This window comes from Antedon bifida, chromosome 3 (assembly GCF_963402885.1).
Source record: "Antedon bifida chromosome 3, ecAntBifi1.1, whole genome shotgun sequence".
In the NCBI taxonomy this organism is placed as follows: Eukaryota; Metazoa; Echinodermata; class Crinoidea; order Comatulida; family Antedonidae; genus Antedon; species Antedon bifida.
In genome coordinates, this window is record NC_136228.1 from 23249762 (window position 1) to 23275990 (window position 26229).

Here is a 26229-nt window from a genome sequence, read left to right on the forward strand (position 1 = left end):
CATCATCTATGAAATGGAATGGGAACGAATTATTGCTACGCCTTGATTGCTATTTGTTAAAGCATGCTTTGCATGCAGGATGACTTTCGTGTCGGCTTCTTCTTGGCTACTATTAAGCTCCGGAACCAATACAACATCTCTGTTAGTAACGTAGATGCATTCTTTGTACGATGAAAAGTAGATAACATCACTCCTCATATCTGTTAGAATGCTTTCTTTCTTTGACACTAGTACACAGCGAATAAGCTCAATCAATCTGGTCTTGTTCTCGCCGTTGGCAAGGAAATTGTTGAAATCACAGGGCAACTTTGATATTGTTGAGCTTACAATTACTTTTGGTGCAATACCGCGTCTGTTTCTCTCAACAGACTTAACGCTTGTATCCTTTAGGGATGCTATTGAAAACCTTTGCTGCAAGATCCTCGTACGTATCAGGGTAAGATGTAAATGTTCTGATTAATGCCATCAAGTCAACAACATAGGCAATGACAGTAGCCTTTGCTGGCAGTGCTCGACCAGGATCCATAACATCTGTTGAACTTTTTTTCGATGAGAATTTCCATTAGGACACTTTTCTGAGTTGTTCGTCTTGTCCCATCTGCATTAGCCAGGCTTAGCGGGACAGGGGTAAGTGGATACTCAAAGGCTTTCTTAGAGTCAATTATTCTACCAATCCATGCTTTGTTGAGGTGGCAAGAAGCTTTCCTAAAACATCTCGATTAGCTTCTATTACTTTTACTTTCCCATTTGCCTTGATTTCGGGTTTCTTCCCACTATTCGAAATTAAAGTGAGCTTGTTACGCTTAATAGGGTCATGGAATTTCACTTTAGTTGACTCAAGCCTTTCCTTTACAAAGCTTTCATGGACTGACTTGCCATTTGACAGGACTTTAAATATTCCGTCCGCAATATTTTTGTTCACCGGCGCTCCAGAACTAAGATTGTACAATTCATCCTCTATTTAAAATGGGGTCAAATGGGTTGACATATTCTGTTGTCAAAACATGAATCAATTTCTGCACCTTGTCTTCAGATGAGATGATACGTGAAGATCGTACTTGCTTGTATACATATCCATCAGGCTCACTATTGGAGTAGGTACGTAAATAAGCAGTATTTTCTGCTTGATGTGCACAGTTAAGTGTCCATTTCAGAATTGACTTGTCGTCTGAAGAGAAAGATTTTATACCACCTGCAACTTTAGAATCTCTGTTAATCGTCTGTTCTCCACGTTGGTCTACTGCAGATATTACTAAATGTGATCAGATGATAGAAGAAACTCTTGCATTTTGGGTCAAAGGTCAGTAACGTTATTTCCGGTCATTTTTACAGATAATGTTCTATTAGTTTGAATATAAACATCTATATTCTGGAGAGTTTGACACCAATTACAACTTTCTGTGTTGAGTAGTTACGGAGATATGATATCTGTTGGATATTGGGTCAAAGGTCAATAGAGGTATTTCCGGCCATTTTCGGACAAAATGTGCTATTACATCAAATAGGAACATGTACATTCCGAACACTTTGACACCATAATTAACTCTCTGTGACCAGTGGTTCCCAAGATATCATAGTCTACTGTAACTGGCGGCCATTTTGAAAAAAGCGCCCTCACGCGAAAGTTCTCAGGTTACAGCCCGTTTACCCAATATATTTGGATTCCCCAGAAAAAACTGGTCTAGAAAAGTCATATGAGAATTTCTACCTCTCCGGGTGGCACCTACCTCATTCATAGCCTAGTCTAAGAGGAAGAAAGAGTTTTTTCAAAAAGAACTTGTTGAGAGCGATTAGAAAGATAAGATCAGAGCCAAGAGATAGTTGAAGGAGAAAATCCATAGTAGGGTAATTTAGCTAGAAGAATATTATGGTCAATAGTGTCAAAAGCTTTTTTGAGATCGATAAAGATAGTGTCAGTAAGTTTCTTGTTATTGATATTGTGAAGCCAGTTATCATATGTGTTGGTGAGAGCAGTAAGAGTAGAATGATGGGGACGAAATCCAGATTGGGAGGTAGATATTAAGTTATTAGAGTCAAGGTATGAATAGATTTGTTGGGAAATAGATTTTTCAATAATTTTAGAGCAAAGGGGAAGGATAGAGATAGGCCGGTAGTTGTTAAGGTCATTTCTTTTGCTTGATTTAAAGATAGGAATAACTTTAGATGTTTTCCAGGCAGAGGGAAAGCAATTAGAATTGATAGAGAGATTAAAGATAACAGTAAGATGAGGAACAATAATAGCAGAAGCAGCTTTAAGAAAATTACCATCAATTAAATCTGGTCCGGTAGAAGTATTGGGATTGATGGAAGTTAATTCAGTTTGGACAAAGTCTTCATCGAGAGAAAAGAAAGAGTTACAAGATGACAGATAAGGAGACGGGTCAGGACAATTAGAGGCGTCAATAAGAGAAGAAATAAATAATAACGTATGGTGTAACTCTATCATCGCCACCTCCATTATTTAGATCAAGATCATTTATAATTATCATCACTTCATGTTCAGTTACAGGATTTATAAAGAAAGAATGGAGAAGGGGATCAGGAAGATATGATTTAGGATTAATTAAGGAATCTGGCATTAAATTTGAAGTGAAGTGCCAATTTGAGAAAAATATTTATTAAATTGATTACAAATATCTATTTCAGATGTAATGCTATTGTCATTTATTGTAAGTTGTTTGGGATAGTTTCGACTTGACTTATTATTAGGGGATAAAACAGAATTAATAATGGACCAGGTTTTTTTAAGATTGCCTTTGACCGTGTCAAATTGTAAAGAAAAATAATTCCTTTTTGCAGTGCGGCAAAGCTTATTGAACATATTGTTATATTTTGTGTATGTTAGTTTGCGATTAGGATCTTGTGATAAAATAAATTGTTTGTATAATTTTTGCTTTTTTTAACTACATTTTCTAAGACCAGACGACTTCCATGGTTGTTGAGGCATTTTAGTTTTGGGTACAGATTTATAGGTGGTATGTTTATCATGTATATTATAGAATTTTAATAAAAATGTGTTAAAAGCGAAATTAGGTGTGGCGTTATAAACTTCAGACCAATCTTCGCTTATGATGTCATTACAAAAGGCATTAACATCCTGTATGTGGGGAGACTGTCTATCAGTAGGCTTGTTATAATGGCATAACAAGCCTACTTGTTCAGATTGGTAATGTTTCAATAAGTAATTGCTTTCGTTTTTTTTTATTGTATCGTATCTCTTTTTAAGTTTAAAAAACCAATTGTATTAAAAGTTTTTTTTTTTCACCATGTGCTGTATTTCTCCTATTCACCATGCTTTTTAAAGCAAATATAAATATTAGTCAGACCGACTGCTAGTCTCTGACATGACCAATAGTTACGGATATATGAACGCATGTCTCTTGATGTGGTTCAAAGGTCAGAAATAGCATTCCCATTAATTTTTAACTAAAATATCCCGTTAGACTGAATATGCTTGTTTTCTGAACAATTTGTGACCAAAATTACCTCTCTGTGACCATTGGTTGTCGGGATTGAGAGACCTGTATGCGTTTGTTCATATAACCTTTCACCTGACCTTTTGACCTTTCACAACATTAAAAAAATGTTTAACCAACTATAATATTTATATTTCAAACAATTACTTAAAACAAACAGCCGTTTGCTAGCGTATTTATGCTGTTTGACTGCCAAACCATCCAACCCAGCAGCTTTACCATTAAAAAGCTTATTTATACAGTCTGTTGTATCTTTTAATACAGTATTATATATAACTTTACTATCAATATACAATTATTCATTCATTCATTCATACACATTTATTCAGTTATTTGACATCATTATTTACAGTTTAAAAGAGCTTGGTAGTGTGGAGCCCATAGATCACAAACATTCAAATCTCCTCAATAACATCAGAGTGTTTGGCAGACACAGTGGCGAACACAGTGTTTAAAATGTGTGTGTTTAATGATTAATTGCATTTTCATTAAAATTTGTGAAACTTTCAGAAAGAAAAAGCTTAATAAAAATGTACTTACATTGTACACATAGGTTTGCTGTTATTGTGTTTGCTATTTTGCTATTCGTACCATCTTCAGAAATCACATTCTTACTAAGTTTACACATGTACTCTCCAGCATCAGTTAAAGCTACTTTCTCAAACTCTAAGCATGTTCCATTAACATCACAGGTTGCCTTGCATCTTTCTTGCATTGCTTCTGTCTTTTGTGATTCGTCAGAAGACCATATCAATTTGTTTCCATCATTAGTCTTCTTATACCAACTAACACCAATTTTTTCATCCCTAGTTTCATACTTGCAAGTTAAAATTGCTTTTTCTCCACGTGTTGCAAAAGAATCATCCATGTCTAAAAAACATAATAAAGAGATAAGATAGATTAGGCCAATATTGACAATGTTCATTAAGTTTTATTATTCAATAATCTGCAGTAGATAGGCCTACACACTATTGTGCTGAAATTCACTATTTCAAAATGAATTATGCATAAAAGCAATATGTGCAATTAGTAAATTTCTACAACATCCGAATCATACCCTTTATCTATAATTGTTGGTAATGTTTCAATAAATAATTGTTTTCTGTTTTTTTTTAATTGTATCATATGTTTAAGTTTAATTATTAGTATATTAATTATTATTAAGTTTTTTTTTTCAATATTTTTCAAAAATAATGTTTATTTACAATTATTTCATGAATGAATTTTATGAAATAATTGTAGCTTGTGATGTCAATGACTTCATCAACTAACAAATGAAACATTCTAATAATCAATTTCCAACATGAACTAATTAACATTGAAAATGCAGCATGCCATACTGATGCATAATAACTCCAGTTGTAAAAGAAACAGTAGTAAAGTAGAACAAAAGTGGTGCAGTAGACCTACATGACTTTTTATTATTTAAATGCTGAAAGATAGGTTTCACTGAATTTTGAGATTTTGAAAAATTGGGATAGAATCAAAGGGCATAATTCTGTGTTCATGCTTGTAAACCCAAGTTGTATAATTGTTAGTAATATCTCAAGATTAAACACAGTTCATGGGTTGCTCAAATATTAAGTAAATTGCAAAAAGGCAACAGGACACTAATAGTTAAGTCTAATGTTGAAAGATCCGAAGATTTTACTAATTTTAATTGATATATGCAAAATTTCTGTCAAAACAGTTTTAAGAGTAAATATACTTGTACATCATTAGTTTGTTATGTTGTTTTTTTTCGTTTCAATGTTCTCTTTGTTTAATATGATTTCTTTTAATGTCTTGATATTCTCTGGCCAGTGTATTTTTAGTTCAAGTTTTGTGTTGTTAAAAATATTAGGCACTACCAATTGATTTGTGTTACTGCAAAAGTGTTATTCCAATTAAAATTATCATTATAGTTATCTACTATACTTACAGCCTAGTTGTACTACTTCTAATTTACATATTTCTGAGTAAATATAATTTCCCCCTGTCAAACAATGGCACCGATATTCACCAGCATCAGTTGTTTGAACGTCAACAATGTTCAGAAAGCCTTTCAAGTTGTTTTCCATTGTTATACAATATTTGCCAGTACGTGTTGAATTATCAGCAACTGTCTTCCATGTATTTGATTCGAGTTTTTGAAAAACAACTTGTTTGATTTGGTAACTTATTGGTAATATAATGTAATGAATTTTGGCCTCTTCTCCTGCCAAAGACTTGACAACAGTGTGTATCATCACCAATGATGTAGCTGTAATAGACACAACAATTAATAATTTAATACAGATAAAAACAAATTTAGAAATGAAAGCAACTGAAATGAAATAAAAAATTAAGTTTTCAATTCAATTCAATTCAATAAACTTTATTGTCAAACTCATGAATGGCTTGAAACTTTGGCTGAAAGTACACACATTAAAATTGTCTAAAAACATTGTCGCACAAACAGTAAAAAAGAATAAAATCACATAAAACAGAGAACAAGATGTAATATAAAAAATTTAAAAGAGGACACAAAAAGTACAAATTGAGTTAAAAATACAGTTAAGATACTTATTGCAGTTATCGTTGTCCACATTAAATTAAAATGCCTCATAGCAGATGGGAGAAAGGATCTACGTAGGCGTTCAGTGTTCCAGCGAGGATATGTAATGCGCCCAGATCGGCTTACGTAATGTACTGGTTAAGGGGGTGGCTAACATCTGACATAATAACTTTAAGTTTATTTGTAAGTGCGTTGTTAACATCTGATTTCTTAATATCAATTCCTATTATCTTTTTGGCAGATTTACTTATTCTTTGTACTTTTTTCATGCATTGCTGGTTTAAATTGTTGAACTAAACTATTGCATTAAAAGTTAAAACAGATAAAATAACAGATTCATAAAATAAAGTCAAGATCCTATTGCACACATGAAATTTCTTCAATCTTCTCAAAAAGTACAGTCGTTTATAACAATTTGTGGTAACTAACTTAGTGTTTTCCTTCCAATTAAGTTAATTATCGATTACTGTGCCTAGATACTTAAAGTTACTAACAACTTCCACTTCATCGTTTAATATACATAGCTTATCATGTGTTTTGTTACCTTTTCTAAAATCAATGATCATTTCTTTAGTCTTGTTAACATTTAATTTTAGATAGTTATTAGAACACCAAGTAGAAAAATAACTGACGTTATCAAAATATGACTTTAGGGTCATCATGTTTTATCAGGCCAACTAGACCGGTGTCATCAGCGTATTTCACAGTAAAGCATTTGGTTAAAACTAGATCATCTGAACATTTAAAATCATTAGTATATAAAGAAAATAAAATAGGAGATAAAACACAACCTTGTGGTGCACCAGTATTGCACATAAGTTTTTCTGAAATATTATCATTAAAACAGACGAATTGTTCCCTATCTTTTAAAAAATCATTGATTCATAAAATAGTAGCTGGATTTATACCCAAGACATTCATTTTCTCCATTAAAATATGAGGTTGCAAAGTGTTAAAAGCGGACGAAAAATCTAAGAATAAAACTCTGGCATACGAATTTGGCCTGTCAACATGACCAAGTATTTTATGTAATAAAGTTGTAACTGCATCTTCTACCCCCCTTTTGGAATGGTAGGCAAATTGACAGGGATCCAAGACTCTCAGTCTCACTTAAAATCTCATTCTTAATTAATTTTTCGAAACATTTCATAGGTACAGCGGGCCTATAGTCATTGAGAGCTTCAGGTTTATTATTCTTTGACAGGGGGTGAATTAAGGATTTTTTTTTAAAGTTATAATAATAACAGCAGCAACAACAACAACAACATTAATAACAACAATATTAATAATAATAATAGGAAAGATGATAAGAAAATAATTAAAAAAACAAAAACACTTCTGAACTGATCAAATCCTTTTAATGCCAATGGTTTTACTGACAATACTGCATTTGAATGCTAAAACAATTATCAATAATGATGTGCCTGCTTTATACATTAATTAATGTATAGTGTTATAGTGGTGGTGATGGTGATAATACTATAGCCACTATATAGTTTTTGCATTTCTTCTTTATTTTCCTAATAAATTTATAATCCACAAAGTATCAACCTTAAAATTGTTTTATTAATATTTAAAGTTATCAAAATTAGCCAAATCTAGAAATTTCTCTGACAGTCAACAGTTTTACAAACAGCATTGAATAAATATACGATACAAATTACCTTTCCTAACTGTTAGATGTGTAGTATCTTCCAGCTTCTTCTTTCCATCAACTGGCTTCACTTCACATTTATAATTGCCAGCATCACCAAGTATAACATTCTTTATCTTTAAAGACAGAATGCTATTTTGGTAACTTGTTACTACAAATCTATAATCTTCTTTACAATTCCCAATCTCTGTTGTGCCATCTTCCTTAATCTTCTTCCACTTGTAACATGCTACTGGCATATATTCTGCTGGTCCATATCTGCACTTCATTTCAAAATTACTGACACCTTGTTCTGCTGAGTACTTTTGATTTACAACCTCAATCCCTTAAACATACAATTATAGATACAAATATTATGCAATTGATTTTTACAAATGTTTAATTTTTGTTTAAATTGGTAACTAATTTTATGCTGCGATACATTGTTTCTGTAGTATTTCAGATTGATTCAAATTGATAAACTCACAATAAAAAGATAAATTGGATACTCCTGGATACTGATGTCTTCCCTCAATGTTGCAGTTGTACTCCCCTGAATCAGATCTCACAGAATTTGGAAATGCCAGGCTGATGCTTCCTCTACCATTTGTAAACACTAAAAACATTATTTCATGTATTTTTATACTTAAATTTCAAAGTATAATCAATCAATTTGTTTTTTGTTGTTTTTTTTTTGGCTATCCAACAACAGAAAGAAATAATATTTTCTAGTGTATTACTATGACTTGTATAAGTCCCTTATATTTTTTAACCAAGATCATTTAACCTATCAAAATTGTAATGAGGTATTTACACAAAGTCTGTGTTCAAACTCAATTACATGTGTTTTTTTCAGTTACGTTTACCAAAAAAAGCAGGTGCTTGTCAGTTTGGTAACCATTTAAATGTAAAGTACAAACATGGCAGACAACAATCATACACAAAAAAATGTGTTGCCCACGATCGGTCAGGACAAAAACAGGATGGTGTTTGTCCTTGGAGACCTCTAGAACGATCATGATATGAGCGACTCAGTATAATAGGCCTTTTTGTTCCCCCCTTCGTCTTTTTTAGTAAGTACTCAAGATAATTTCTTTTTAACGGAGTATTGAGATTTTAAATTATTGGTTTTATAGAGTGTGTTCTAAGTATTTGGTCTGTGATGAATATGGATCTATGACATATTGCAAGTCTGTAGAATGGTATGCACATTTTCGTTGAATTTCTAAGGGTTTTTGTGCTTTCCCTTTTTTTAGTTGCCTGCACTATGGCTATTGGTTGGTCGGCCAATCGGTAAACACTAATAATAATAATAATAAGATTTATACAGCGCACATATCCACTAAAGTGCTCAAATTTGTGCACGCGACTGCAGCTTTCACACAAGGGAGGGGGTAATTGTCAAAGATGATATTGAGTCATAAAACATATTGCCTGTAACTTATTTAAATCAAAATTGTGATTAGGTTAAATTGTTTAAATAAAGGACGTGATCTAGTATCTCTCTTTGAGTTCGTTATTATTTTTGTAACTTATGTAGTTTTCCCGTATGTGTTGGATAATCATTTCCCCATACAATGTTTCCATATGGAAGATGTGGTAAGATACATTTCAATATGTGTACAGGAAATATATTTTTATTCGTTTTCTCATGATTTAATATTATCTATGCATACAAATTGTTTTCTACCTTTCAGGTAATTTTTTAACCATTCATGTACCTCTAATACAGTAACTATGAATTTTTTTATCAAAATGTCATGAAGGATGAGAGAATACCTTGAATTAGTTCAAGCGCGATGTGCGAGTGTATAGCACGAAACCATACTTGTGGGGGCTTACAATTTTAAATTTGGTTAGATAGTCATAGACTCTATTATGCATTGCTATTTCAAAGATTTTGAAAAAAACAGATAAAACTGATATCGGGTGGTAACTTGTAATTTCATCAATGCTTTCTTTTTTCTAGGTGGCCTCTACCACTGGACACCTGTGCAAGGAGTGCGGCTGCAGCTGCAAAAAGGTCCACTTTTTTTTAGCCTAGGCCTGACATTTTCCAAGTATAAGTGCAATTTATGAGGAGCTAGCACCTCTATTTTTTCGCATTTTTTTAGTTCAGCCCCAACCATTGTAGGCAGGAAATGACTAAACATTTATCTAATGGACTTGTACATTTAACTTCAGCAACTAATTCACTTTTCTAAATAAATCGCCTAAAATAACATAATGTGTGTCTAAATTTCATAGTAATATAAAATATAATATAGTAATTACTTACTTGAGTAAGAAGTTTGAGATCTAAAAAAATGAAAACAATTATTAGTACTGTATGGAGAAATATTTACGATTTTAAAAATGTGCTCAAATGGTTGGAGTATAGGGAGTTTAAATCTATATCTAAAAAGTCTCTAAACAAGCATGTATACTGTACTGTACCTTGTAATGGAAACAAAAATACATTGTAAATATTCGCAGGGATTTATAAAATAAAATCATCTTAAAGATTTATCTACAGAAAATACATCTATGTTTTGCATGCTACTATCACAACTGAAGTAGAAATGGTATACACAAAATATCAACATTATGTAATGACTTCTTAGGCATATTAATATTAATATTACCTCCGCCCATGAGGTTATTAATTTTAAAGAAAAATATAAATATCTATCTTGCGTTTACATGCAATTATTAATTAACCAAGGAGTATGAAAAAATAGAGCTCAATGCAGTATAATCAATTATAAAATAAACTGATAACAAAACATAAAAATGTCAAGCAAATTAGTAAAAAAAAAGCATTTAGCCAAAAGTAAAATATACACAAAGACACTATTTTTAAATGTTATAGAACACAGAAAGTGTAATCAAATATTTAGAACAAATCTTCTTCGAGTGAGTGAATTCAATGGGAGGTGCTTTTTTTAGAGTGACAGTGTACTGACTAATTTCACTTCTGTCTGTTTTGATAATTTCTTGTATTGAAACAATGTAAATACAGTATAGGTAAGAGTGAAAAGCATATCAAATTAGGATTCTATTTGGTATAGCTTTGCTGTACTGTTCTCACATGGTATTTTGGTACAGACATAAAAGCAAAAAGAAATAAACATGTAAAATATATGTGTAGGTTATTAAATTTCAGAACTGCAGCATCTTTACTGACATAAAATGTATTTTAAATTCTTCCTAGAAATTCTTTTTATAAGTAATTAGAGCAAGCAATTTAAACAAATTAAGATTTGCTATACTATTTCAAAAATCATATCAAATACTACAAACCATTACCTTCCATTTGAGTCTGTTGCTAGAACAATAAACATAAAAATAATACAATCTTATCAAATGTTATGGTTAGATGTGGTGAGCGCAGGGCCAGGTTTTCAATTAACTGGAGGAAAATTTTAAATTTGGCACTATATAAAATAGTGTTTGAAACCACTTAAGTATAACATTATTATCCATATTTCAATCAATCAATACCATCAACCAATTAATCATACAGCTTTGGAATAGGCCTAGATAGAACAATAAAATTTAATTTATCACTTTGACGAATTATAGGTGATCATTTTTATAATTTTACTGACATTTGATTGATGGATTGGTTTGATGATCTGAGGTTAAATGCAAGAATTAATTAATTAATAAGACAATAATGGCAACGTTTACCTCCTTTAGCTGTGTTTTTATCATTTCCATCTGATGTTTCTGATAAAAGATTACTATATTCAGTATCATCAGGACTTTTCTTTGAAAAAAAAAAATTTTATATTAAAGAATGATTTAAATAATTTATACATTTTTCAAAAACTATTCAAAAATACCTATGAAAATTTCATTATTTCATATAGTTGATTTATTAGCACTGGTATTTAATCTTTTACTACATTGTATAAGTATATGTTGGGTTTTCATTACCAACACATTTAATATGGTCAAATTTAAAAATGTATAAAACCACTGTTAAGTTTTAAATTTAAAAAGTTGCTAGTGTAAGCTGTTGATTGCAATAGTACAACTGTGAGTGATTTTGGTGAATAATTAATTGCTTAAGCCTGTTTTCCAGTTGACGTTGGAAAAAAATCAATGCTAAAAAAATCAAATAAAAATCATTAATCGCGAAAAAATGTCGTAGGCTGGGTATAAAAATCATTAATCGGGAAAAAATGTCCTAGGCTGGGTTGAAAGATCAAAACCTTTAACTTTTGTCAATTTCAAATGAGTATATGTTGGTTTTTTTTTCAATTTCAAATAAGTATATGTTGGGTTTTCATTACCAACACATTTAATATGGTCGAATTTAAAAAGGTATAAAACCACTGTTAAGTTTTAAATTTAAAAAGTTGCTAGTGTAAGCTGTTGATTGCAATAGTACAACTGTGAGTGATTTTTGTGAATAATTAATTGCTTAAGCCTGTTTTCCAGTTGACGTTGGAAAAAAATCAATGCTAAAAAAATCAAATAAAAATCATTAATCGCGAAAAAATGTCATAGGCTGGGTATAAAAATCATTAATCGCGAAAAAATGTCCTAGGCTGGGTTGAAAGATCAAAACCTTTAACTTTTGTCAATTTCAAATGAGTATATGTTGGTTTTTTTTTCAATTTCAAATAAGTATATGTTGGGTTTTCATTACCAACACATTTAATATGGTCGAATTTAAAAAGGTATAAAACCACTGTTAAGTTTTAAATTTAAAAAGTTGCTAGTGTAAGCTGTTGATTGCAATAGTACAACTGTGAGTGATTTTGGTGAATAATTAATTGCTTAAGCCTGTTTTCCAGTTGACGTTGGAAAAAAATCAATGCTAAAAAAATCAAATAAAAATCATTAATCGCGAAAAAATGTCGTAGGCTGGGTATAAAAATCATTAATCGCGAAAAAATGTCCTAGGCTGGGTTGAAAGATCAATTTCAAATGGTCCTTGGTTTTGGAACACTTCACGTCTGTGTCCCAGCAATGCTTGCAAAGGACCAAGAAACCATGAACGATCGCATAGAAATGTGCAAATATTAGCGGTCTGGCTCACAACTTTACATTTACAAAAATTAGACGCAACTCGATACAACGTTACGCCGATTGGAAAACAGGCTTAAGCAAACAAAATAGTATACAAAACTAGATTTAATTCTATGACGAATTATAGGTTATATGTATTGATTTAAATAAAGATAATTGATTTTTAAAAGATATATTGATTGAATGATTTTGTCAAAATCTTTAATTATTTATAACATATGAAGATACGATCTTGCCAACGTAAATAAAATAGCCTGTATCACAATCCGATAAAAGCTACCCTAGTTACATAATAATAAAGACATCATGCGTATACTATATAAACTAAAAAATAAAAAAAACTGATTTCGTTTCGTTGCCAAAGGTGAGGCTCAATCTTGGTACCTTGAATGCTATGACGCGAGCACAGACTACCGAGCCATACATAACTGACTGAAAGTTAAAGAAAGATTCCTGCGTGTATTTACTATGCAGTAACCACTTTGGTGCAGATAGATTATTACATACCACAATGAATTATAATTTTTTACTATGATGACATCTTTAAAAAAATGATGCACTGTCAAACTATATACTTTTAACTTTAATATATGAACATTTTAAGGAAGAAAGTTAATGTTAAGTTTGTTATTTCGGCCTAAGAAAATGTCATAATTTGTTTGATTGTCGAAATTAATTTTAATTAATGATGACTTAACCGACTTTTGTTCTCTCTTAATTTCACAATAAATCATACATATGATACATACACTTCAAGAAAATGAAATGAAAAATAGGTGTTAATTTTAATATTTAGCATATTTTCCACATTTTGTTAACTTACATGTGCGTAGCCTGTCACTTTTGACGTGCTCGTATAACGCAATTTCGAGTTGAAAAGTGAATCAAATATGAAAATCGGGCAAAAAGAGTGCATATTAGCAAACGATTAAAATTGCCAGAAACGTACTCCAATTTAGTCGAAAATAAATTTTGCAAATTTTAAGCGCGCGTACGCATGCATTATATGCGCTACGCACGTAATTACCAAATTCATGTGATTCACATGCTTGTGAAGATATGATTACAAACGTGATTTCGTTATAAATCATGCGTAGACTGTGTAATTTTGTTTGCGCACTGTGAAAACATACCCACATCAATTCCTGGCCATAAGGAATATACTCTTAAAAACTGATATAGCTAGATGAAACTGATATTACGATAATTGACAGACAAAATAGTGCTAAGGAAAGAATAAATAAATAAAGATTCTGACAGAATCAATAAGGTTATATGCATTGTAGGATTTATAGCAAGTCTGAGTTGTACGCGCGTGTATAATGTAGCAGTTTGGAAAGGACTGGAAAGAAAATCAAGGTGTAACGAATGCTAACCAGTAATGATTGAAACCAATGTTTAATTAATGCTAACCAGTAAAGAAGAAACCAAGGTGTAATGATTAATTTAGTAGCAGTATAATATATGTTAAGGTACGTAGAGGTAGAGCCATATTTAAGGTGGAATCTAATATAAATATTTAGGCTAGTTCAAATGAGGGACAATCTCACGTTCACGTTGGTTGGTGAATTGCCGTTTCTAGGTCTAGAACTGTTGTTGAGCCTAATTAATATGTTGATATAATTGTTGTTCAGAAAAGCAAAGTTTGTCTGTAGTTGCCTTATTGTTGTTTATTCCATGTTGGAGATGTATATGCACAGAATCCAAAAGGGATATAAGTGATGCGGTTTATTTATTTATTTATTTATTTGGAATTACACCTTTAGATCGGTGGCACACTTAGCACAAAGGTGCATCCTTCACAATATGAAATATAACAATTAACAGAAAAGTAAAAAAAGGCAAAAGCAACTATCAACCCCTATCCTACTCCTATCCTTAATTCAATTCTCCATTCATCTATCATTATAGAGTTAAGTTTTCTTAAGATTTCAGAAATTGGAAAGTAGACTTCTTTATAATTTGAGAGAGTGGTGAAAATATTTTTGGATTAACAATTACACTTCAAGAGAATATCGTTTATACAAGATAGAAACTTAAGTCTTAAGTTGTAGCATTCCAATAAACATAATTTTTGGCCATCGATAGTTTTCCATCTTTATAATTCTATTGAAGTATTTCATACGAAGAGCGTTATGAATCTCGTTAATTGGAGACCAACCAAGCTCTCCATATAAGGCGACACAAGGTGTATTTCGAGGTGCTTTTAAGATATAATGCGCCATTTGGAGCTGGAGACGCTCTAGTTTATCTATATCTATTCTACTTAAAGAGCACCATACTGAACAACCATAGTTGATAGATGGGAGAACTATCGATCTCCACAGAGTATCCTAATAATATACTCTGTTAAAGTTATCAAAGCTACTGATAATTGATTTAACGTACGCTATTAATCTTTGACCTTTTTTTATAACATTCTCAATTTGTATATGGTCATTTAATTTACGAGAAATATGTACACCGAGATATTTATATGATTCAGTTTCAGATATAAAGCCATTACCTAATTTCCATTGTCTTACTTTATCAACACGTTTACCAGTTACCAGTATATTTGACTTTTCAAAATTAAAGCATAATTTCCATTCCTTAGCAAAATTTCCTGCAAGGTCTAACATTCTTTTCATTTCCAGTTCATTGTTAGCTAATAATACAATATCATCAGCCCAAAAAAGGCTACCCATCCATGTATCATTTACTCTAATACCTATATCCTTGGATCTTAACATTTTGGTAAACTCATTTATGTAGATGCTAAATAGAACAGGTGATAAAACGCACCCTTGTTTTACTCCTTGATCAATATCAAAAATATCTGTATCAATTATACCAGAGGAGACTTTACCTTTAACATTAGCATAAAGCTTATCAATCATCCTCCATACCTTTCCTCTTATTCCTGTATTCCAAATTGATTTCATTAAGCCGTCTCTCCATACACTATCAAATGCTTTTCGGAAGTCCAAGAAGGCCATGTATGTATGCTTACCCTGTTGTAAGCGACAAGTTGCTATACTCTTTAAAACAAAGATATGATCTTCGCATCTATATGAAGGTCGAAAGCCTCCCTGGACTTCCGAAAGAATAGAATTGTCTTCAAGATAGAGAGAGATATTTTTGGCAACTATCCTATTAAAAATTTTGGATATACAAGAGGTTAACGATATCCCTCGATAATTATTGAGATCATTGCGATCCCCTTTTTTGTAAATAGGAACAATTACACTCGCTTGGTATTTGTTCTAGTTTTAAAATTTGTAAAAATAGGTCTAATATAGATCTGATTAATTTGTCGCCACCATTCTTAATTAATTCATTTGTTATATTATCTAGACCTGGTGACTTATTATTCTTTGCCATTAGGATAGCCTCTTTTACAATATCATAATCTATCTTAACATCATACAAACAATTTTCGTCAACATCTTTATCATATGTACAATTTGTTTTTGTTTGATTACTAATATTATTAACAAAACGACTTGTAAGGTAAGTACCGCAATCATTAAGATTCATATTGGCTTTGCCAAGATTTTCCCAGTAATCTTTTACAACCTCATTCATTTTCCCTTTTTCGACAATGTTTTCACCAGAGTCTCTTGATTTAATACATTGAATATTTTTACTGTTATTTGTATTGCCTTTTAGCACTTTCCAAAAGTCTTTACAAGATTTACCACCTTTGTTTGCAATTTCAATAGATTTGCTAACACGTTTTTCTGTGATTTTCTGAGCAACAAGTTGCTTAACATGTTTCTGTGTCTCTTTATAATGCTCCCACAGTGTAACACCATTATCATAATTCATAGTATTATTTGTGTTATTATTATCAGTACAGTTCCTATTAGTAATTTTATTATTTTTAACCCATGTTCTGTGTTCTCGCGACGCAATTTTCCTTTTTTCGATGGCGGTATGTTGTGTATTTACCCTAGTTACGATTGTTAATTAGAACATACAATGTCTGTGTGTGTTGCTCTCGCTGGGTGATTGTAGCGGATTAAGTTGTTTATGTAAAGGTTTATACAATTTGGGATCAGAAGGTTATAATGGATTATCATGGATTAATAATATTTTGTTTCAGTTACTAATGAGTGTATTTTGACGGGTCGAAAGTATGACAGTAGGTTTATGCTAGGGATTTGCCTGACAAACAGAAATAATGTTATAATAGCTATTCAATCATACGTCAGTTCTAATTGTTTCTAACATGTAAGTTATGACTTATATTTCATGCTTTCAGATTTGAATGAAATCTTGTTTCTGCTGAATAAATCATCTCAAAAACACAGGCATATCTCAGTCGTGCTTATTGTTCATTATAAAGTACTTTCCTTTACATGCATGATAATGCATATAACCTAACAATATATAAACAGTCAACTCTCCCAATATTGACCGGTTTTCTGGACGGTATGATTTATAGAGAGTGTTTGTTTACATACTTTATACCGCTCACATTGGGTTGAGATTTAGGTTAGGCACCCCTCTAACAAGGCCTAGCTAGAAAGTATTCAGTATGTGGTGTATGTTGACTCAACAAGGCTCTTATTATCAATACATTACATTTTAGCATTTTAACTCAAAATGTATCATCTCATAGTTTTTAATGAATAATATCTGTAATTAGTACGTTGTTCAATGTTTAATTCCATTCGCTGTTATTCTCCATCGACGATACCCATGACTGTTTTAGGTAGCACATGGTTGATTGGGGTCACACAACCAATTATTTACGTCATCTACCACACACACGTCATTCTGGGTAGATGCATAGGCCACGCCTCCCTAAAGGTTATCAGCCAATAAGGAAAAAAAATAGAAAAGCTTTCGGCACTTTCAGCGTGTCACACACGATCTAGGGTGGAAGGTCAGATCCGACATGCGGTAACAGACTAAATGGCTGTATTTTCTGATTGATAGGTGTCATCGATGTTGTTATTTTCAGTAAACTTAAGTTCAATACATCATTGATTTTTAACTGGGCGTTTGGTTACATTCGGAATTGGGGGAGTCGGTTTTCAGAATGGATTTTTCTACAGTAAGAATAGGACATTTTTGGGGACTTTAAAAAACGGCAGGTTTAGCATGAAAACCAACACAAAAAATAACAAAATCATTTGCCTAAACTTGGTTTTAAATTCATGTCTCAGAAATTGGTTACATAAATAGTGTTATGTAGAGCAGAGTGAAATGCTTGAAAAAATAATTTATCCAATTTCCAAGATTGCTGATAATATTTTAAATCAGTGAAATCTATTATATGAAACCAAACTCAAAGACAACTGATTTGGTCTTGTTTAAAATGTCTTTATCCTTTGTAATTTGAATCAGAAAAACTAATAAAAGAAACCAGAAATTCTCATCATAGCAAACCTTGACTTCAAATTTATCAGGAACTGTTTTTGGTTGTTGTGCAGCTGTAGCTTCAGTTGCTTCAGCTGTGTTAGTTGAACTTGATTTAATTATAACAGGACCCTCTGCAGGAATTTCTCTTTCAATGACCATCATTTGGTGCTCTTCAACATTGCTGTTAACACAATAGAAACCATGTATTAATTACACTTTTAAAGTATTGCTAATATATGGTCACAGTGCATTTAGGCCGGTTATGGAACACCCACATTCATGAAACGGCACAAATGACTTAAATATTAGTAAAAATATAAACATTTTGGCACACATGGCGTTTCAAACATATTCAACAATATTTACAATTTTGCGGGCCGAAATAAACAATACATATTTTGTCCTTGGGGACGTGCCATGAATTTGCCTATACGATAACCGGCAGCCGAAATGAACAGACACCTCCCACCTGTAACACCAATTTAATTAATAATTAATATTTATCATGTATTTTAAAAAAAGAAAAACGTTTGTAATAAACTCACCTGCAGCTTTCATGTTTCTTTTTACCTTTACTTTTGTAAACAACTGCTTAAAAAATGAAAAAAATTGTGACTGAATCTTACATTGATTGACATACAAAGCCGCCGTGTTCTTCATTCAAAATTCACAATGTGAAGTAAAAAAGTGCAATACATAGCATTGAACAAATTGTAACATAAACAATGAGGACCCTTGAAAAGAAGCTTTTAGGCTTATTTCTTAATAAAAAAATGTTTATTGACAAATTTTTGAATTATTGTATTTTATTTACTGAATGTGAGCAGTAAATATTAATCAAATAGACACAACTTAATAAATGGGCAGACCAGTACTGATCTACACAATAAATGAAAAAAAAATAATAATATCTCACATGAATTGTTATAGTATTCAATACAACAAAATCCACAAAAGTAAAGACAGCAATAACAGACAAACTGACAGACCATTTTACAACTACTGAATTGTTTTTTACTTGAACCAAGCACCTTGTCTTCTGTCTTTATTTCAAAAGTCTTGAACCTTGCAATACTTGGACGGTATGTCCAACTCATCATAAATGGTTCATCACTTTCAACTGTAGTAATATCTTTATTGCTCAACTCAATTTTCTTGTAATACATAAAATCTATAAAAAAAAAAATGTGTATAACAATTCCTTACAGTTACAGACACCTATTTTTATATTTTCGCATAAAAACTTCAGAACAGGACCAACATTATAAAAAAAGGACAAATAAGATATATTAAAATTTAAAATTTATACTTTAAAGACGTTTAATTTTTTGTAAAAATAATGCATACTAATATTACTTTAAAAAAAACATTAAATGTACGTTTTATGGTTAATTATGATTAAAAGAGAGAAACAATGCACTACCTAGGTAGCTCGCGTCGAATGTCCTCTCGTAATCGGTTTTAGGCCTAGCCTAGCTAGGCTTAGTATTGCTGGCATAGCTGGGTAAGAGCGGTAACATACGAAAATCGTACGCTAGCTATATGCCTTCCAGAATCTGTTAATACAAATTGGGTAAGACCTGGTATTTTCGCTGAACAGTTACGGTTCTATTATATGTTTACCCTTTCACGCGATCGATTGAATTTGAAGTGGGTGTATCACATCACAATGTGAAAATATCAATCCGTGCGGGATGCATGTTGGGATTTATAGCGGGCCGCTGAAATTATTATGTATTATTATAGTATTCATTTTTACATAAAATCTACAGTAGTATGTGACCTTAAATTAGGTAAAAAAATCATAGGTCTAGTGTCTTTAAAAATGAAAAATAAATTACAGTAAATTAATGTAGAATAATAATTATAAATTTTTACTTACAAACAAGAAGCAGTAACCATAGCATCAAAGCAACACAAATCAAAACAATGAGGGTGATGAGGAATGATCCTAAACCTTCTGAAATACCTAGATAAAAATATTATTTACATTTCCATTATCATATTCATTATCTATAATGCTACGATTGGCTGACTTTCTTCAATTTTAATGATAAACACTAAAAAAAAGGCAAAAAATAACAGTAATTATAACAGGCCATGTTTCGCGAGTTGTTTCGTACGTCACATATCAACTAAGCAACCTCCTCTGTTGTGTACCGCAATGGCCATATATACAAACACCATGCCGGGCCGCAGAATTCAAACAATTAATTAATTATTACTGGAACATAATGAATTTCGTAAATCACAGTTAGCTCAGTGAGTAAAACGCTGTGGCCATTGAGCTCAGTACAGTCAGTCACCTTCGAATCCGTGAAATGTGTAAATAATAAATATCATCGCTTAAAGTAACAAATCAAAACTATACTCTGACCACAATACAAAAGTAGCAAATAGGTAACAAAGCTCTCAAAAAAAAATTGCAAAATATCAAAACCATTGAAAAAAAAAGACAAACGCAAACAAACAAAACGAATCCAAATGGTTTGATGATAATGGAACAACCACAAGTACGGAAATTAATTCTGCATAATTTTAGTGTTTCTAGGATGTACTGTACTGTTTACGAGTTCTGAGGGAGCGGTCATTATCTGATGTCACATTTTAAATAGCCTCTAATCTTAAAAGTTGCTAATTTTTGATACGAGCATTTGAAGTATCAACGCTTTTTTAGAGCTTATGGGTTTGCTCGCTCACCCTCTAGTGAGTGCATGTGAATGGTTCTCGATAACATGATCACGCCCCTGGAACCAGAGACCCGGGCAAGACCTACGCATATGACTTTTTTTTGGACAGTGACCACGTTTCCACGTCTTGTAGAGTTGTTCCCATTAATTATTCAAAATCATACAAACTATCTAAAGCAAATTTAAATGCATCTTCTACAGTATAATTAATATAAATTAATTTTATTTTGTCGTTTTAAGAGGGAAACATAGTTTTGTTTTTATCAAATCTACAGTACCTGTCACATTCACATCTGGGACAGCTGCACACGTCTATACAATACATAGTAACCACCGCCACTGACGGCCACAGCCGGGAAATCGCAAAGTGAACCAGAGTCTAACTTTACGGCCAAAGTTTAAAAATCTACCAATTTTACTTTAAAACCTTTGATAATATCTTCCTAAGACATAAATATGGAACAATATCGTAAATGCCTTCTAAAAAGTTGTAGGTACACACAAAACAGCTAGGGTGAGAAACCGACACAGAGTTGGTGACATGTGTTTTATATTGTGTCTACCTATTTCAGAATTAAGCATAATATATTATATAAATATTTAATTTAATCTTAATTTGCAGTATAATTTTTATTTTGCTAACTAAAAAAAAGCCAAAATAAATATTGTCACCAACGGCCAAATACTTAGTTGAAACCAGGAAGTTGCAAAGTGATGACTCACTGACATTATTATTATTATTACGAAATTATTTCTACCACGTACGGTTAAAAATCTACCGATGAAATCAGAAATTTTGTTTTAAAACCCTCTATAATATCTTCCTATAGAGAGAAATGGAACACTATCGAACACTAATGTTACTCAATCTACATTTCGCGGTACATCTGAGATAGATACCATATGAGCACTGTTTCTATAATTTGACAGTATGATTTAGATACTGTAAGGTGGAGATCATTACAAAAGTTTTTCCATTGTGCTCACCTATTTCAAGCATAAACTTATATATAGTGATTTTAGAATGCTTTATTTATGACTAAAAATGATGCCTTTCTAGTTTGAATTTTAAAAATTAATTAAATCCCATTACCATAGTAGACAATTTCGACTGATATTTAGTCTATTAAATTATGATATTATACTTACTATATACAGTTAGAATAGATGGATTTGAGCTTATAATATCTCCATCTGGTGTTCGTATCTCACACTGAAATCTTCGTTGAGAATCAGATCTCATTGGCTGTGAGATCACCAAGTCAGCTTTCACTGGTGATATGTTTAATGTAAAACGACCATTTTCTAACTTCTTATCATTTACAAGGTTAATGGTATTTCCATTTTCATATACTTCATCCCATTGTATTTCACCAGGTGCAGAAATAACTTTTAAAAAATCACAAGTCATCACCACTTCGACATCACCTTCCTTAGCTGTCTGGTCAGATGTTGTCACCAACTGACAATGTGCTTTGAAAAAAGAAAAACAACACCAAATATAACTATTAAAATGAAATTTTATTGATAGAAAACAGGATAAAAAAATCCAATAATTTGTTAGAACTATATTAAAATATAATAAGTTACATGAAAAACAGCTCACCTGGACTAATGATATCGAGCAATATTACTATAAAATACACAGCTACTAAAGACTGAAAAAACAAAAACAGAAAACCCTATTAGTTTTAATTGTATGCCCACTTTACATGTCATGTTTCAAAATAAATGTTAAGGCATTATTGGACGTAGACATTTACCATTTTCCAAAAGGAGATAACTACCTACATGATGATATTGTTTCTTATTAATTGTTCCAAGTGACAAAGCATCCTTTTAAAGATGTATTGTTTCCCAAAAACATGAAAAATGAAGATAATTAAAATCATTTTCAAGTTTCAATCAAGTTAATCACTACTTCTTCTTCAATTTTCACTTATAAAATGACAAAATAAACAGTTAAATTTAACCATTAAGACTATAAAAGCAGTAAACGAGACAAAATATGGCATCATTACTGAGAGGTGAGTCGATAGGGTAGGCACAATTTTTAGGTAAAAGAAAAGCCATGTGTTCGTGGATTACTTCAGTTCACTTCCATTTGTAATAATAAACATTTATAGGATTTATGTAGGCTATATAACAATATTGTTATATCTTTCTGAAATTTGAAGTGTTGCTCTACGTTAATTCGTTTTATTTCATTCTTAGTGTGCAAAATCGTACATTTGCTATGCCACCTGTATGTATAGGGTTTTCTTTTGTTAAAGGAAAGGGACACCCTAATATTTTACTTAAGGGCAATTCCATGCAAACCTGACATGACACCAACATTTTCATATTCATTCTATCTTCACAATTTTGGTGTCTAATTAAAGCTGAAAATCTATATTTTCAAGATCTAAATTCAGATTTTAAAATTTCAAATAATATCCTCAATAAATATTGATTAAAATCATAAATATATTTTTTCACAGAATTTGATAAAAATTTACAATTAAGAATCACAAAAATAAAATAGCCATAAGCTTGTAATTATAATAAAATCTAGTTTAATATGGTCACATGGGTTACTATGAACATATATTTACCATTCAACTTTTCTTTTGCCTCATTTCATATTCATTAATATGCGAAAATATGAATGCTAATATTACATCAATTAGTTACCGGAAAACATAAAAAAGTTAGGTTTTCAGAAAAAATTGAGATGTTTAAAAAACAAAACTTTACATTTCTAGCAAGTTTTAGTAGGGGTAGCTAGTGAGGTTATTTTAATTTTTTTATTTACGTTTATTAATAAGTTATTGCCATATTAAATATATCAATTAGTTACCCAACCAGTAACTAATTGACAGTAACATGTTGACAAGTGTTAATTTGTATATGTTCAACACTAGTAAGTTGTAATAAACTATTTATTGAAAGAATGTTTTAGATAATACACTCTCAAAGTTGTTTATATAATTCTATGCCTTTTCATTGCATGTGCTATTATTATGCAAATGATCAGTTTCTTATTTGGCACTCATTACCCATCCCGTTATCGGGATTTTCATCGGGATTCACGAAAAATCAGGATTTTTGGTTGGGAATTTCGGTTGAAAATATTGGGATCCCGGACGTCCCAATCTTTTGAAAATCCTGATTACCCATCCCGTAACGTGATTTTCATCGGGATTCACAAAAATTCGGTATTCCCGGGATAATGCTAAATAATGATACAAAACGAACAGGATTTTTAACCGGGATATCGATCGAGATCCCGCCAAGAATCCCGATCGATATCCCAGCCGTCAACATCCACACCTTCATTTGAACTGAAACATCCTCCCAAGTGTGATGACTTTATCCTAATCGAGTACGAGACAGATAGCAATAGAATTTTAAAATATGTTGCGCTGATAACTGAGATGCACAATCATGAGATATATGTTACACATCTGCGCAAAAGCGATCGTGCAGGGAAAGTATTTATTGCTAAAGATGTAACAGACAAATTTGGCGTCATTTACAAAAAAACAAATATTTGCAACATTTACCAGCACCATTTATGGATAACAGAGAAAAATACCACTTTGACAATGCTATCCCTGAAGCAAACTAAGCAAAAACAATAACAATCCATTGACAATTGAGATTACGTAAAGATGGACTTTTAAATTTTGCTGTCATGTTTTATGCTATAGTGTACTCGCTTGTTAGGTAACATTGAGTCTGACATGACAAAATTGAGTATAACTATAATGTAAACTTAATTTGTTTGTATACCTACAGTACTCTTTAATGGTGCATATACAAATAAAATATAATTAAATATTTTCTCATAATTACAGATAAATATACTTCTTTTCTCGAAAAAATATTTGTCAATTAATTACCGTCAATTAGTTACCATAATATTTTGTCATAATATCATCATATTTTTTTTAATTAAATTAATTATTTTGAAAGAAAACATATCTAATGAATTGTTAACACTAAGATTTAATGTGATACCATAAAACCATTGGTTAAACTTAAAATTTTCAGACTTTCAGATTTTTTACGAATTTATAATATTGTCTTATATGAAATTGGTAAAATTTAATATCATTTTAGACGTGTTTCAGTTCATTTACTATATATTGTTGTATGTTATAGTTTGATATACTTTTGTTTTGATATATTTTTAAAGTTATCTTTAAAATATGTATTTAGACATTAAAAAAATGCCTAAATCAGTTACACATTACTTCAACTTTTCCAGTCTCAATTAGTTACCATCAATTAGTTACCGGAATCATGTCTATAAATATCATCATATTTTTATGATAACTCAATTTTTTTCCAAATCAAAGGTATTGCATTCATTGTTATACCCTATGGATTCAAATCAATACCATATTAATAACATTAGGCCTCTAAATTCACAGAGTTTTTATAAAATGTACAATAGCTACAAATGCAATGTCGGATTTGCCTCAATTAGTTACCGCACATATTAATATCATTTTTTTAATAATAGAAATTGTTAAAAAAGAAAAAAAGTCACTCTGTATACTTTATAATGCTATTTGTTATCACAATATTATATTTGTTTGAGGATATTTATAAAAGTACTGATGGTACATGTGTTTGAAAATTCAAATTTGTGTCAGAATATCAATTAGTTACCGTGGAATTGCCCTTAAACTATTATAAAAGTAACCCTACCAACTTAATATTCAGAACAATTTATGTTTAAATCGGATTTGTAGTATTCTAGTAAACAGGATTTTAAAGTTGTTTTCAAGACTTTTGAAAATCGCCATCTTGTGCTCATGGCAGCCTATTTGTGACGTCAAATACGGCCGACGAAAATCTAAAGATTCGCGGTTGCATTCGGCGCTTCTATTGGCTAAGCGAATCCGTTAATTTGATTGGCTAATAACGCGACATGCGGCCATGCAGGACGGCGATGACTTGGTATGAGCATGCGCTGGCTTGGTAAACAAACCTTCGATCGATCTTTTCTTCTGCAAGCCAATTCGTAAATCTCTCAGCTATTGTTAATCTATTGTTACTTTTATTGCTAAAATAATCCTTTTGGTCTTTTGTACAGCGTTTGGCTGCACAAATAAGACGGATTCTACAAAGAATGTCAGCTTTCATAGGCTACCTTTGAACCGAACTGTCCTGTTGAAGAAATGACTAGTGAACATTAAAGATGTATTGTCCCCCAAAAACATAAAAAAATAAAGATTAATAAAATCAGATTTTGAATAGGCAATTTCACAGTTTTAACAAAGTTATTCACTTCTGTAGAAAAAAAATCATCAAAAATAATTATTTCATCTATAAAAAGACAAAAGAAATGGTTAATTTTAACCAAAAACCATTGTCTTCCAGACAATTTAGGTATATTTTGCTTTAAATTACATTTTTTTGGTGGAAAATGTTTTTTTTTTGGTTCAAGTTTTTGGTCATAGTGAATAACTATTATGTGATATTAAAATGGCATATTCAACAACAAAAATTTTCAAAATTATTTTTTAG

At 31.3% G+C, this 26229-nt stretch overlaps 1 protein-coding gene across 5 annotated transcripts in view; it reads right to left on the minus strand.

The window, feature by feature from the left end:
- LOC144838024 (uncharacterized) overlaps nt 1–26229 on the minus strand; it is a 44322-nt gene that overhangs the window by 15669 nt on the left and 2424 nt on the right. For 4 of the 5 annotated variants that reach the window (XR_013611606.1, XM_078693366.1, XM_078693365.1 and 1 more), the window contains exons 2-14: nt 22316–22367; nt 21859–22182; nt 19902–19988; nt 18936–19190; nt 18565–18607; nt 18047–18200; nt 11318–11396; nt 10934–10952; nt 9924–9943; nt 8133–8261; nt 7677–7991; nt 5398–5718; nt 4017–4346 (exon numbers count right to left, since the gene is read on the minus strand). Coding sequence is in view for 4 of the 5 variants with exons in the window: in XM_078693366.1 (XP_078549492.1) it covers nt 4017–4346; nt 5398–5718; nt 7677–7991; nt 8133–8261; nt 9924–9943; nt 10934–10952; nt 11318–11396; nt 18047–18200; nt 18565–18607; nt 18936–19190; nt 19902–19988; nt 21859–22182; nt 22316–22367 (2128 nt within the window). In the remaining variant the exon portion in view is untranslated. The remainder of the gene's footprint in view (nt 1–4016; nt 4347–5397; nt 5719–7676; nt 7992–8132; nt 8262–9923; nt 9944–10933; nt 10953–11317; nt 11397–18046; nt 18201–18564; nt 18608–18935; nt 19191–19901; nt 19989–21858; nt 22183–22315; nt 22368–26229) is intronic. The other variant, XM_078693367.1, reaches the window with a different exon arrangement.